The sequence below is a fragment of the Hemitrygon akajei genome, chromosome 18 (genome assembly GCF_048418815.1).
Source record: "Hemitrygon akajei chromosome 18, sHemAka1.3, whole genome shotgun sequence".
Lineage (NCBI taxonomy): Eukaryota > Metazoa > Chordata > Chondrichthyes > Myliobatiformes > Dasyatidae > Hemitrygon > Hemitrygon akajei.
Window position 1 is genome coordinate 37,408,154 of NC_133141.1, and position 12,453 is coordinate 37,420,606.

The 12,453-nt window shown below is 44.9% G+C and overlaps 1 protein-coding gene across 2 annotated transcripts in view; it reads left to right on the forward strand.

Annotated features, from left to right (window-relative positions):
• Positions 1-12,453, forward strand: part of rapgefl1 (Rap guanine nucleotide exchange factor (GEF)-like 1) — a 123,044-nt gene that overhangs the window by 76,816 nt on the left and 33,775 nt on the right. Inside the window, exons 5-6 of one of the 2 annotated variants that reach the window (XM_073071413.1) lie at positions 3,968-4,065; positions 7,456-7,492. The exons of the other annotated variant lie outside the window; for it this stretch is intronic. Coding sequence (XP_072927514.1) covers positions 3,968-4,065; positions 7,456-7,492 — 135 coding nt within the window. The remainder of the gene's footprint in view (positions 1-3,967; positions 4,066-7,455; positions 7,493-12,453) is intronic. 2 annotated transcript variants of the gene reach the window in all.

The following is a 12,453-nucleotide window of genomic DNA, read 5'->3' on the forward strand; positions in this document are numbered from 1 at the left end:
GTAAGCTAATCTTCAATTAATTGGGGGTATTTTGAAACTTTTTAACTGTATATAAAAGCATTGGAAGCTTTGTAAATTTGAAACATAAATATACATTGAAAAAACAAAAATATAGAAAAGGCTTAAGACTTTCCTTTTGAATATAGGTTGGGAATCCGCTTCCCATCGGTGATCCCATTAAATGGGGCTGTGTTGCTGGTCAGTTCCAGCTGGTGTAATGTTGAGGGGCCAGAGACAAAGTGAATCCACGTTCAGCTCAGCAACCTCTGGTGGGCCCAGGTGCAGAGTGAGTATTGAGAAATGGCAGCATTGACTTCCAGCATGTTTCCTGCTCTGCACTGGAGTGTGAGACACAGAGGTCTTCGGTGTGCCCTACATCCTGTTAGGAGCTGTCACCTAGCTGCCTACAGGGTTCGACCGTAATCACAGACCTGTAATCTCGGGGAAGCAAGCATTGAACTGACTAAGCAATCCAACTGCTGACTTTAATAATATGGTACATGCTCTCCAAGTGCAGCAGTATCTGAGAACAGTGAGGGGAAAGGACAGAAATTACTGAATGAAGTTTGAGAGCCACCAAGGCCACGTTTTTAAAAAAATATATTTATTCATTTACGGGATGTGGACATCACCAGTTAAGGCAGCATTTAGCGCCTTTGAGAAGGTGGTGAACCGTTGCAGTCCCTGAGGTGTAGGGACACCCATAGTGCTGTCATGGAGGGAATTCCATGATGTTTGACCCAGCGACAATGAAGGAATGGTGATATGTTTCCAAGACAGGATGGTGAGTGACTTGGAGGGGGATTTCCAGAGGTGGTGTTCCCAGGTGTCTGCTGTTCTCGTCCTTCTGGATGGTAGTGGTTGTGGGTTTGGAAGGTTCTGCCTTAGGAACTTTGGTGTGTTGTTGCAGTGCATCTTGTAGATAGTACACACTGCCGCAACTGTTCATCGATGGTAGAGAGATTAGATGCTTCTGGAAGGGGTACCAATCAAGTGGACTGCCTTGTACTGGATGGTGTCGAGCTTCTTGAGTGTTGATGGAGCTGCACTCATCCAGGCAAGTGGCGAGTATTCCATTACACTCCTGACCTGAAACATGTAGATAGGCTTTAGGGAGTCAGGAGGTGAGTTAAATACTGCAGGATTTCTAGCCTTTGACCTGATCTGGTAGCCATGAGGTTTATATGTCTAGACCAGTTCAGTTTCCTCCAGGATGTTGATAGTAGGGGATTCAGTGCTGGTGATGCCACTGAATGTCAAGGGACGATGGTTAGAGCCTCTCTTGTTGGAGATGGTCATTGCCTGGCACTTTGATGCCTCGAATGTCACTTGCCACTTGTCAGCCCAAGCCTGGATATTGCCAGGTCCTGCTGTATTTGGTATGAACTGCTTCACTATCTGAGGAGTCACGAATGGTGCAGAACATTTTTGTGCAGTCATCTGCAAACATCCCCACTTAGATCTGATCAGAACTAAGGGTTAATGACTGAAAGTTGAGCATATGATCATATAAGAGGGACACAAGTACACTCTTGCTGTCATACTCCCTCTCCCTCTTTTTTCTCTCCTCTTTTATCTCACGCCCGCCCCCCACGTACACAAACTTTCTCTCTTGTTTTTCAAGCACAGACAAACACATGGTTACACTCACACTCACACATTCTCTCCCACGTACTCCTTTTCTCACATTTCAGAAACACACACATTCTCTTCCACACTCGAGCACGTGCTTACACACATACTTTCTATCCCTTTTTACATGTACATTTTCTCTCTTTCTTTCCTTTTCACAAACAGATACACCTTTCTTACTTCACAGACACGCACGTTCTCTGTTCTCTCTCACAAACAGACACACAGCCAACAGTGGGGAGAGCTGAGTACAAGGAACAACAAAAGAATGAGACATGTGAGTTGAACTGTCTGCTGGTGGAGCTCACTGTGACTGGGTGGAGGAATCTGAAAAGCAGGCAGCGACCTTAGTTGTGGATCAGGAACTGCAGCGACTAGTGGCTGTAAACAGGGATCACTTTCCTTGGAGAATCTGGCAGACACTGTAATGATGTTCTGGAAGAAGCAAATGAATATGGCCAAACTGTTGCACCACATAGCTTTGCTGTCTGTAGTTTGTGTTATCGGGACAAAACAGACCTCAGGATGTTCAGAACTTTCCTGTTAACACACCTCCCACAAACATCCGGTTTAAAATGGCGCTGGTGACACACGACGACGACTTGCTGGCAGCAAACAAAACTACTAGCTACTTTATTAATCACACTTTATCAGGCAAATGATCACTGCAATCGATAGCCCATAAATTACCTTTCAGAGTTGAGCTTTTGAACAGCCTGTACGAACTGGCATTTTTTTTGCAGTGTGAACTGAAGTTTCAGGTGCAGGACAGTTGCGATATGACGTGTATGGGCTGAATCGAGGCAGCGGGGCCTGGCCCCGAGAGTGAGGAATGAGCCACTGTTTAGCCATTGCTGGACCAGACTTGATGGTGATTCAAAGTGGCAGATCAGAGTTGAGGCAGCGAGGCCCGGGCTCGAGAGTGAAGAACAAGCCGATGTTTGACTGATTTAAGCATCGGGCCGGATTGGAAAGTTTGGATATAGGCCAAACTGAGGAGTTGGGCCCTGGGCCCAAGAGCATATTGAAGCAGCAGGGTCTGGGGTTGAGAGCAAGGAACAACCCACTGTTTGGTCGACTTTAAGGGATTTAAGCCAGATTGGAAAGGTCAGGGTGTCGGAGCCAGAGGAGATGGATGGGCCAGTGTTCAGCTCACAGCTCAGCAAGGTTTACTTATCACTGCACTGAACTGAGGCTGTGGCCTGCAACTAACGGGCTTCTGGATTGGCTGTGATTGGCTTCGTGGCTGTGGACTCACTTTCGTGAACTTCAGTTCTGAATGTTAATTGCTTACTTTTATTATCTACACATTTCTTTTCCTGCACATTGGGTTTTTTTGCGGCCTTTTTAAAAATGGGTTCTATTGGGTTTCTTTGTTTTATGGCTACCTGTAAGAAGACAAATCTCAAGGTTGTGTATAGTATACATTGATAATAAAGTACTTTGAACATCTTCCTGCGCTACCAGTAACCGGTGGGGTCAGTTTCGCAAGACCTTCAGACCTGGCCCGAAGGGAAATGGCCTGGCTCTTGCTACTTTGAGAAAGCACAGTCGGCCAGTTGTTGCTGGGTTTGAAGTGTGACGGGCTTTCGGCCCCCATGATCCACATGCTGCTGCTCTGTGCATGGCCGCTGGCCGTGTGCTCTGATGGGATTAACAGCAGCCTCTGTCTGCTCACTGCTGCCGCAGAGACAGGAAAACACAGTGTCTTCCATACTCGCACAGCTCCCTCTACACCTCCAAACAATTCACAAGTCAGAAATATTGGCCTCCCAGCAATATATTTAAGTAAAGACATGGGCCAACCAAGTGAAATGCGTAGTTAAACCAGGGCACTTAATTCAACCATTCAGATTCCTCTGCAAGATGCAATGATATTATAGAAAACACAATCCCCACCTGGTGAAAGAATCTCAGTGAGCCTATCAAATATTGAAAGACCATAAGGCATAAAACTGGCCAATGAGTTTGCTCTGCCATTCTATCATGGCTGATCTATTTTCCCTCTCAACCCCATTCTCCTGCTTTTGCCCTGTATCCTTTATTGCCCTTACAAACCAAAGGTTATGAGGAGAAGGCAGGAGAATGGGGTTGAGATGGATAATAAACTAGCCATGATGGAATGGCGGAGCAAACTCAATGGGCCGAATGGCCTGATTCTGCTCCTGTGACTTACAGTCTAATGGAAAGATACTTGCAGCCAGCAAATCTATCCTGTCAGTCTCTCGAACATGTGCAGGCTGTACATAGTGAGGTGTTCATAGCCTGGGGAGGATCTGCAAATAAGTATCTATGTATTTATTTATTTTTCTGTGTATTTATTTAAATCAAATAGGACCTGAATACTATTGCCAGAAAGGACCTGCAACTCTATCCGAGTCTGAGTGACGAGATCTCGAGGCTTCAGCGCATGGTGGAAACAGTGGAATACAGGTCAGGAGTGAAACTCTAAATGTAGAAAGAAAGTGAGGAATCAAGCATGGCAGAAATGCAAAGCTGCTTCTGTTACGTATGCGCGAGCAACAACAAATTAAACTTTTCCAGTGAACCATGTTAGCCACGGAACACGCTGGGCAACCTGCAGTGCAGGAGCGATGAACCGGGCCCGCTGAGACAAAAACATGCGCATTCGAAAGCCTGCGCAAAAAAGAGTACATCTCCCGCATGTAGGAGGCCCGGTCGATTCACCACGCAATCAATCGCCTGCATACGCATTTGCCACATTCTCGCAATTGATCCGATACGGTTCAACTTCAGAGAGAAATATAGGATAATTGAAATAAAGGAACAGTGCATATTCCTTGATATATATTTTTCTTTGTCGTCATTGTCTTCACCACCTTCTGTCCCTCAGGGTGAGAAGGAATTGCTTTTGCTCCATTCTGCAATGACTACCGAGGCCAGACTGGTAGATCCTGACACAATTGAGGCAGGAGGTTCTTCGTAGGATGAGTGTACGGGTATTTCATGGAAAGGTGTTCTCCTTTGCCACTTTGGATCAGGAGTTGGCAAGGATGTTACATTTAAATCTTATCCATTTTCCCAGCATTGGCGTTTATGGGGTGATGGCTGTGGTGTGCTAGAGGGCATCAGAATCAGGCTTATTGTCACTAACATGTCATGAAATCAGTTGATTTGCTGCAGCAGTACAGTGCAATACGTTAAAAATGACTAAGTTACAATAAGAAATATATATAATAAATACTGCAAAATATCGACGTAGTGCTCATGGTTTCATTGCTAGTTCAGGAATTTGTTGGCAAAGCAGAAGAAGCTGTTCCTAAATCATTGCATGTGCAACAAATTCATTTAAACCATAAAACATAGGAGCAGAATTAGGCCATTTGGCCCATCAAGTCTGCTCCATCATTCCACCATGGCTAATTTAAAGTGGGTTTGCTCTTTCAGTGGGCCCTTCCGGAAGAAGGTTCATCCTCTGATCTCTGAGATGGTCATCACTGGCTTATTTTGTTCCACTAAAGGTCTTGCAAGACCCTTGCTGGACCCTTGGCAGTGAGATCTGTCTCATGTATGCAGATTGGGGCAAAATCTTCTGAAACTCTGATGGATGGCATAGCTCAAAGTAGCTTGAATCCATTGCTATTGAGATGCAATCTCAAATTCCAGCGCTGTCATTGTTGGTGGTGACTTTTGTGTCCAAGCCTCTGTGTTACTTGCCAAGTGACAATTAGCACATCACCCATAACCCCATACCTTCCCTTTGATCTTGCTTTGAACATTTGGGGATGGCCAATAAAAGGTGTTAGATTTCCATTGAGATGAAAGGGCAGGGACCACTCCTCTGGGATTGTAGGGTTTAAGGGATTAAAGCAGTTGATCATTATATCTTCAGACAAAGAGAGTGACAACTTCTCAGAAATCAGAGAAGTTCAAAGAAAACCATTTAGCCCATCAAGTCTATGCTGATTCGCCATCCTCCTCTCTCCCCGTAGCTCTGAAAATGAATTTGCGGTAACATCAGTGGATTTCCCTTTGAAGGACCTAATTGGCAGTTTCTCTCACACCATCAGGAAGTAAATTCTAGGTCACAATTGCTCTCCTTGTCCTCACTTCTCCATTAAATCTTTGGGCCGGAATTTAAAAATTGTGTCCCTGGCCTTTGAACTATTTGTTACTGGAACAGCTTCTGTCTATTTACCCTTACAAAGTTCAAAATTTCAAAATACATTTAGTATCAAAGTATATACAATCGTGAGATTCGTCTCCTTACAGGCAGCCACAAAACAAAGAAACCCAATAGGACTCATTTTTAAAAAAAGGTGACAGTCAAACACCCAGTATACAGAGAAGGGAAAAAAACAAATTGTGAAGATAATAAAAGTAAGCAAATAGCATTTAGAACTGAAGTTCACGAAAGCCAGCCCACAGCTACAAAGCCAGTCATCACTGTAGCCAGTCCAGGAACCCGTCAGTTGCAGGCCACGGTCTCAGTTCAGTGCAGAGAAGAGTAAACCTCTGACACCCTGACATTTTTAATCTGGCCTGGCACTTAAGTCGCCCAAACCTCGGGTCATTCCTTGCTCTCGAACCCAGGCTCTGCCGCTTTATGCTCTAGGCCTGGGCCCCACCGCATCAATTCAGCCTGTACCCAACCTTTCCAATTTGGCCTGGCGCTCAAATCGAGCAAACCTCGGGTCTTTCCTCGCTCTTGGGCCTGGGCTCTGCCTCGCCTCACTGGCCTCTCCTTGGTTCTGCCGCATCAAGTCGCCACCAAGTCTGCTCCAGCAATGGCCATGTGTTGCCTCATTCCCTGCACTTGTGCCCAGAAAAAATCCTCCTGGATTCCGCCCATACACACAATGGTACTGCGCGCTGCACCTTCAAAACTTCAGTTCACACCATACAAGCTGTTCAAAAGCTCAAATCGAAAGGGAAGCTTCAGTCCATTGATTATGGAGATTGTTTACCAGGAGTAAGTGTGATTAATAAAGCAGTTAGTGATTTTCTTTGTTTTGTTTGCTGCCGGCAAGTAGTCGTTGAGCTTCACCAGAATCAATCTAGACCACCCATGAGATGGTGTAACTCTTAAATCACTCCACAGCATTCTCTGTTCCATGGAAATTAACTCCCTTGTCATAGAATCCGAGCACTACAGCACACAAACAGGCACTACTCCCATTTACTCCATGCAGAACTATTATTCAGCCTAGTCACTTCAACTTGAACCACAGCCCTTCATAATGGAATCAGAGAGCACCATAGTCAAGCCTGTGTCTGAAATTCCTCATCCCAGGAATCATTCTTGTAAATTCTTTCAAACAAGATCATTGCCCACTCTTGGAAAGGATTAACACTGCGAATATTCCTGAAAATATTTGTTGGTCTTCATCTTCCTCTATTATTCCCAATTATGGGAAATCCACGTGGCATATTATTTAAGTGGTGTTTCATAATCAGATTGTTTTTTTGTAAAATCCCTGCCTACAGTCAATGTATAAATAACCTTTGGCATTGTTGAAGTGGTAAACTTCATATCAATATTGAATGTTAACAACTTAATGTGGATGTTCATGAAGTGCTTAACTGGTCTTCTTTGTTATCGTGGAGTGTGAAGTTGCTTATAATATGATACCTCCAGATAGCTATGGATCAAGAGGTGTGACCCATGGACCAGTGCTGCTGGGACACAGGCCGGGGCCTGATCAACCCTGGCTGGGTTGCCAGGGTGACGGTGTCTGATGAAAGACCCAAAACACCCACTGACTTCAGGTTACATCACTGAAGATGTGTCCCAGAGCATCCTAGGATGTATCTCAGCATGATCCAGGTCTAACACTAACACTATTTATTCACCTCTCACAGGCCTCCTGAGGACTGCAGCTGTTTGAGAAAGAAACAGGTAAATCCTCCCCTTGCTTCAAAAATTCCCTATAAGCACGAAGAAACTTGTACGAACTAATGATGAATTGAGGAGACCAAGTAATCAAACCGTGGGGACTGTGTGGAAGTCTGGCCTTGACTAAAAGCTTCCAGACCTCCTTTGCTCAATAGCTTACATGAAATAAATGTGGCTGTATCGATTGGTCCCAATGCAAGACTTCAACCCAATATGTCTCTGCACAGATGCCTCTCAACCCACTGAGTTCCTCCAGCAGACTGATTGCTGCTTCACGTTCCAGCAATTGCACTCTCTTGTGTCTGGAGGTTTGGGGAGTCTTGGTCATGTTTTATTTTTTATTTTCCTTAGCGTTACAGCACAGCAATGGGCCCTTCCAGGCCAACAAGCCTGCAGTCGAACTCCTTACAGACAGTAGTGCAATTGAGTTCAGATTGCTTTTCTACGCCATCTGAACAATAGGTAGTGACATTGGAGCTGGACACTTTCACTTGAGTTTATTGATTGGGTGGCAATGGCTGTCAGGGTGATTTTGATGAAGTTTGCTCTGTTTCGTTGGGTTAGAAAATAACTCAATGGTAGATTAAACCATTGTACAAGTTAGCAGAGATTTTGAGTTCCATTTCAGAGAGCCCATGAGAAGAGACATCATGAGAAAATAAGCATCTTGTGGGAGCATTGTCCATGTTTTTTTTTCTCGTATAGAGGGTGTCTGAAATGGAAATAATTACACTCAGTGGCCACTTTATTAGGTACACCTGGACACCTGCTCGTTAATGCAAATATCTAACCAGCCAACCACATGGCAGCAACTCAATGCGTAAAAGCATGCAGATGTGGTCAAGAGGTTCAGTTGTTCAAACCAAACATCAGTGTGAGGGAGAAATGTGATCTAAGTGACGTTGACCATGAAATGAATATTGGTGTCAGATGGGGTGGTTTGAGTATCTCAGAAATTGCAGATTTCCTGAATTTTCATGCACAGCAGTCTCTAGAGTTTACAGAGAATGGTGCGAAGAACAAAAAACATCCAGGGAGCAGCAGTTCTGTGTGCCAAAACACTTTGTTAATGAGAGAGGTCAGAGGAGAATGGCCAGACTGGTTCAAGCTGACAGGAAGACGACAGCAACTCAGTTAACCATGTGTACAACATGAACGCACAACATGTCGAACCTTGAAGTGGATGGGCTACAGCAGTGGAAGACCATGAAAATATTCTCAGTGGCCACTCTAGTGAGTAGAGGAGGTACCTAATAAAGGGGCCACGAAGTGTATATTTTCTGCTGCCAGCTTCCCACCTGCTTGTCCAAAATTATACTTCTAACGTGAGTAATGGCGGTTGGTGAAACAAGGCAAGAGAATGAGGTAGGATACTAGTAGGTGTGGGATGGTAGGGGATCTTTGAGAGTACATTCACCTTTCCTTAAAGGTACTGGGATAGGTTAATAAGGTAGTTAAAAAGACATGCTCTTCTTTATTAGCTGGGTCACAGAGTATGAAAGCTAGAAGATTATGCATGAGTCAGACAATGGTGGAGGGGGGCATTGTGTACACTTTTGCCCACCGTGTTCTAGGTCACAATGAGATTGCACTGGAGAGGGTGCAGTGGAGATTTAACAGATGTTGCCAAGTCTTCAAAAAAAATTTTTTTAATCACCTTTATTTGTCACATGTATATCGAAACGTTGAGTGGGGAAAGATTGCATAAGCTAGGGTTGCCTTTGGAGCCGAAGAGGCTGAGAGGAAATGTGATCGATATGTATAACATAATGAAGGGCCTGAATAGAGTAAGTGGTAAGGACCTATTTTTCTTGACAGAGGTCAAAAAACCAGGAAGTGTAGAATTAAAATAATTGGCATAACGTTTAGTGGGGAGATGTGAAAACATTTCTTCACTGACTGAAAGGCAGAAACTCTAACCACGTTCAGAAAGTGCCTGGATGAACCTCAGGGTTGTATAGGGTGACATGTACATACTTTAATAATAAATTTACTTTGAACTTTAGATGTGCACTTGAAGAGCAGTGATCTGCAGGGCCACAGTTCTGCTGGAAAGTAGGATTAGGAGTGGCTTTTGTTTTTACCACCAGAGACAATAGGCTGAATGGTCTCCATCTGTGTCAGAAAATTTGTTATCATTTGTGGGATTTAGAGGCCGGAAAAGAATGAAAATGGTTCGAGAGCAAGGTCTTGTCTGATTCTTGAAGGCTGTTGGCAACCTTTCAGGTGTGAGCTCTGTACCATGACAAAAACAGGACCTTCCTTGACAAATTATTTGATAATGTAGAACAGTACAGCACAGGAACAGTCCCTTTTTGCCCACAATAAAAAGATACTGGCTGTTACCTGCCACGACCCAAGTTTGTCCAGCCTCTCCTTGTAGCTCATGCCCTCTAATGCAGGCAGCATCCTGGTAAACTTATTTAAAGTTCAAAGTACATTTATTGTCGAAATAGGTATACTCTATACAACCTTGAAATTCATCTCCTTACAAGCAGCCCCAAGACAAAGAAACCCCATAGAACCCATCTTTTAAAAAAAAGACTGTCAAACACCCAGTGTACAGAGATGGAAAAAGAAGAAATTATGCAAACAATAAAAGTGAGGGAATCGCATTCAGAAATGAAGTTCATGAAAGTGAAGCCATCTACAGATGTGAAGCCAGGCACCACTGCATCGGATTCAGGAGCAGGCAGCAGCCTCAGTTCAGCGGAGAGCCGAGTAAATGTCGTGGAGCAGCGAGCTGAACCAGCCCATCCCTCGCCTCTGGCCTCAACATCCTGACTTATCCAATCTGGCTCAAGCGCTTAAATTGTCGTTCCTCACTCTCAGACCCTGGCTCTGCCACTTTGATGCTCTCTCGGGCCTGAGCTCTGCTGCCTCGATGTGGCCAGCACTCGAACTTTCCAATCTGGTCCAGCGTTTAAGTCGATTGAACCTCGGGTCTTCCCTCGTTCTTGCGCCTGGGCACAGGCTCTGCCTTGACTCTGCCTCGCCTCAGTTCTACTGCATCGAATCCACTCCAGCAATGGCTGTACATTGGCTCCTTCCCCGCTCTCTGGCCTGGATGCTGCCGCCTTAACTTGGCCCGTATCCGCCACGCTGCAACCATCCTGCACCTTTGAGACTTCAGTTCACACCGCAAAAATGCCAGGTCGTACAGGCGGGTCAAAAGCTCAGTTCCAAAAAGAAAGTTAAAAGCTGTTGATTGCAGTGATCATTTTTGCACCCTCTCCAAAGCCTCAACATCCTTTCCTCAATGGAGAAACCAGATCTGAATGCAGTAACCTAACTATAGTTTTTATAAAGTTGCAATATAACTTCCTGTCTCCAGAACTCATTTTTGCTGAGCTAATAAAGGCATGCATGCATATGCTTTCTTATGGCTACTTTGACTCTTCCCACCCTGTCTCCTGTAAAAATGCTCTACCCTTTTCTCAGTTCCTTTGTCTCTTCTGCATCTATTCCCAGGATGAGGCTGTCCTTTCCAGGACATCAAAGGTGTCCTCCTCCTTCAAAGAATGGCATTTCTCTTCCTCCACCATAAATGCTGCACTCACCCACATCTCCACCATTTTCCAAACAGCCTATCTTCCTGTCACTTTACCAGGAACAGAGTTCCTCTCGTCCTTGCCTACCACCCCATGAGTCTCTATATCCAGCACATCATTCTCCGCAGCTTCTGCCATCTTGAGCTGGATCCTACCACTAACTACATCTTTATCTCCCTTCACTCTCAGATTTCCAGAAGGGATCGCTCCTTCCGTGATTCTCTTGTCCATTTGTCCCTCCCCACTAATCTCCCTCCTGGCATTCAGCCCTGTAAATGACAGAGGTGCTACACCTGCCCATTCCCCTCCTCCCTCACATCCATTCAGGGCCCCAAACAGTCCTTCCAGGTCAGGCAACACTTCACCTGTGAATCTGTTCCAGTTGTCTGTTGTATCCGGTGCTCCTGATGTGGCCTTCTGTACATTGGTGAGACCCGATATAAACTGGGGGAACCACTTTGTCGAGCATCTCTGCTCCATCTGCCAAAAGTGTAATTTCCTGTTGGGCAATCATTTTAATTCCTACCCATTTCTGTTCCAACGTGTTGGTCCACAGCCTCTTCTTCTGCCATGATGAGGCCACCCTCAGGGCGGAGAAGCAACACCTCATATTCTGTCTGGGTAACCTCCAATCTGATGGCATGAGCATCGATTTCTCCTTCCAGTAATTTTCCTTCTTTCCCCCCTCCCCCTTCCCACTTCTTCTATTCCCCACCCTAAGCTCTTAACTCTTCTCCTCACCTGCCTATCATCTTCCCCTGGTGTCCCTCCTCCTTCCCTTTCTCCCTTGGTCCACTCTCCTCTCCTTTCACATTCCTCCTTCTCCAGCCCTTTACCTTTCCCACCACTTGGCTTCACCTGTCACCTTCTAGCTAGCCTCTTTCACCACCTCCCCTGCCTTTTTTCCTGGTGCCTTACCTCTTTCTTTCCAGCCCCGATGAAGGGTCTTGGCCCAAAGTACAGTATTGACTATTTATTTACCACTGTAGATGCTGTCTGACCTGCTGAGTTCCTCCACCATTTTGTGTGTGTTGCTCTGGATTTCAGCATCTGCAGAATCTCTTTAACCACCCTATAAAGCTGTATAGCCACTTTCAAGGAGCTATGGACTTGGACACCAAGATCCCTCTGCACATCAACACTGTTAAGGGTCTTACTAATAGATAAATAATAAATGACTAAATAAATAAAATTGTGTGTTGTCTTTTTCATTTAGTTGTATTCTTTTGGATGGGAAGGACTAGGAGATGCAAGAGATTGCAGATGCTGGAATCTGGAGATATTAAACAAACCCCTTGAGGAGCTCACAAGTCAGTCAGGACTTGTGGAGGGAACTGGACAGTTGACGTTTGGGTTGAGATCCTTCATCTAGTTTTTGTTTAAAATCTATTACATTGTCAGATTTAATTAAGG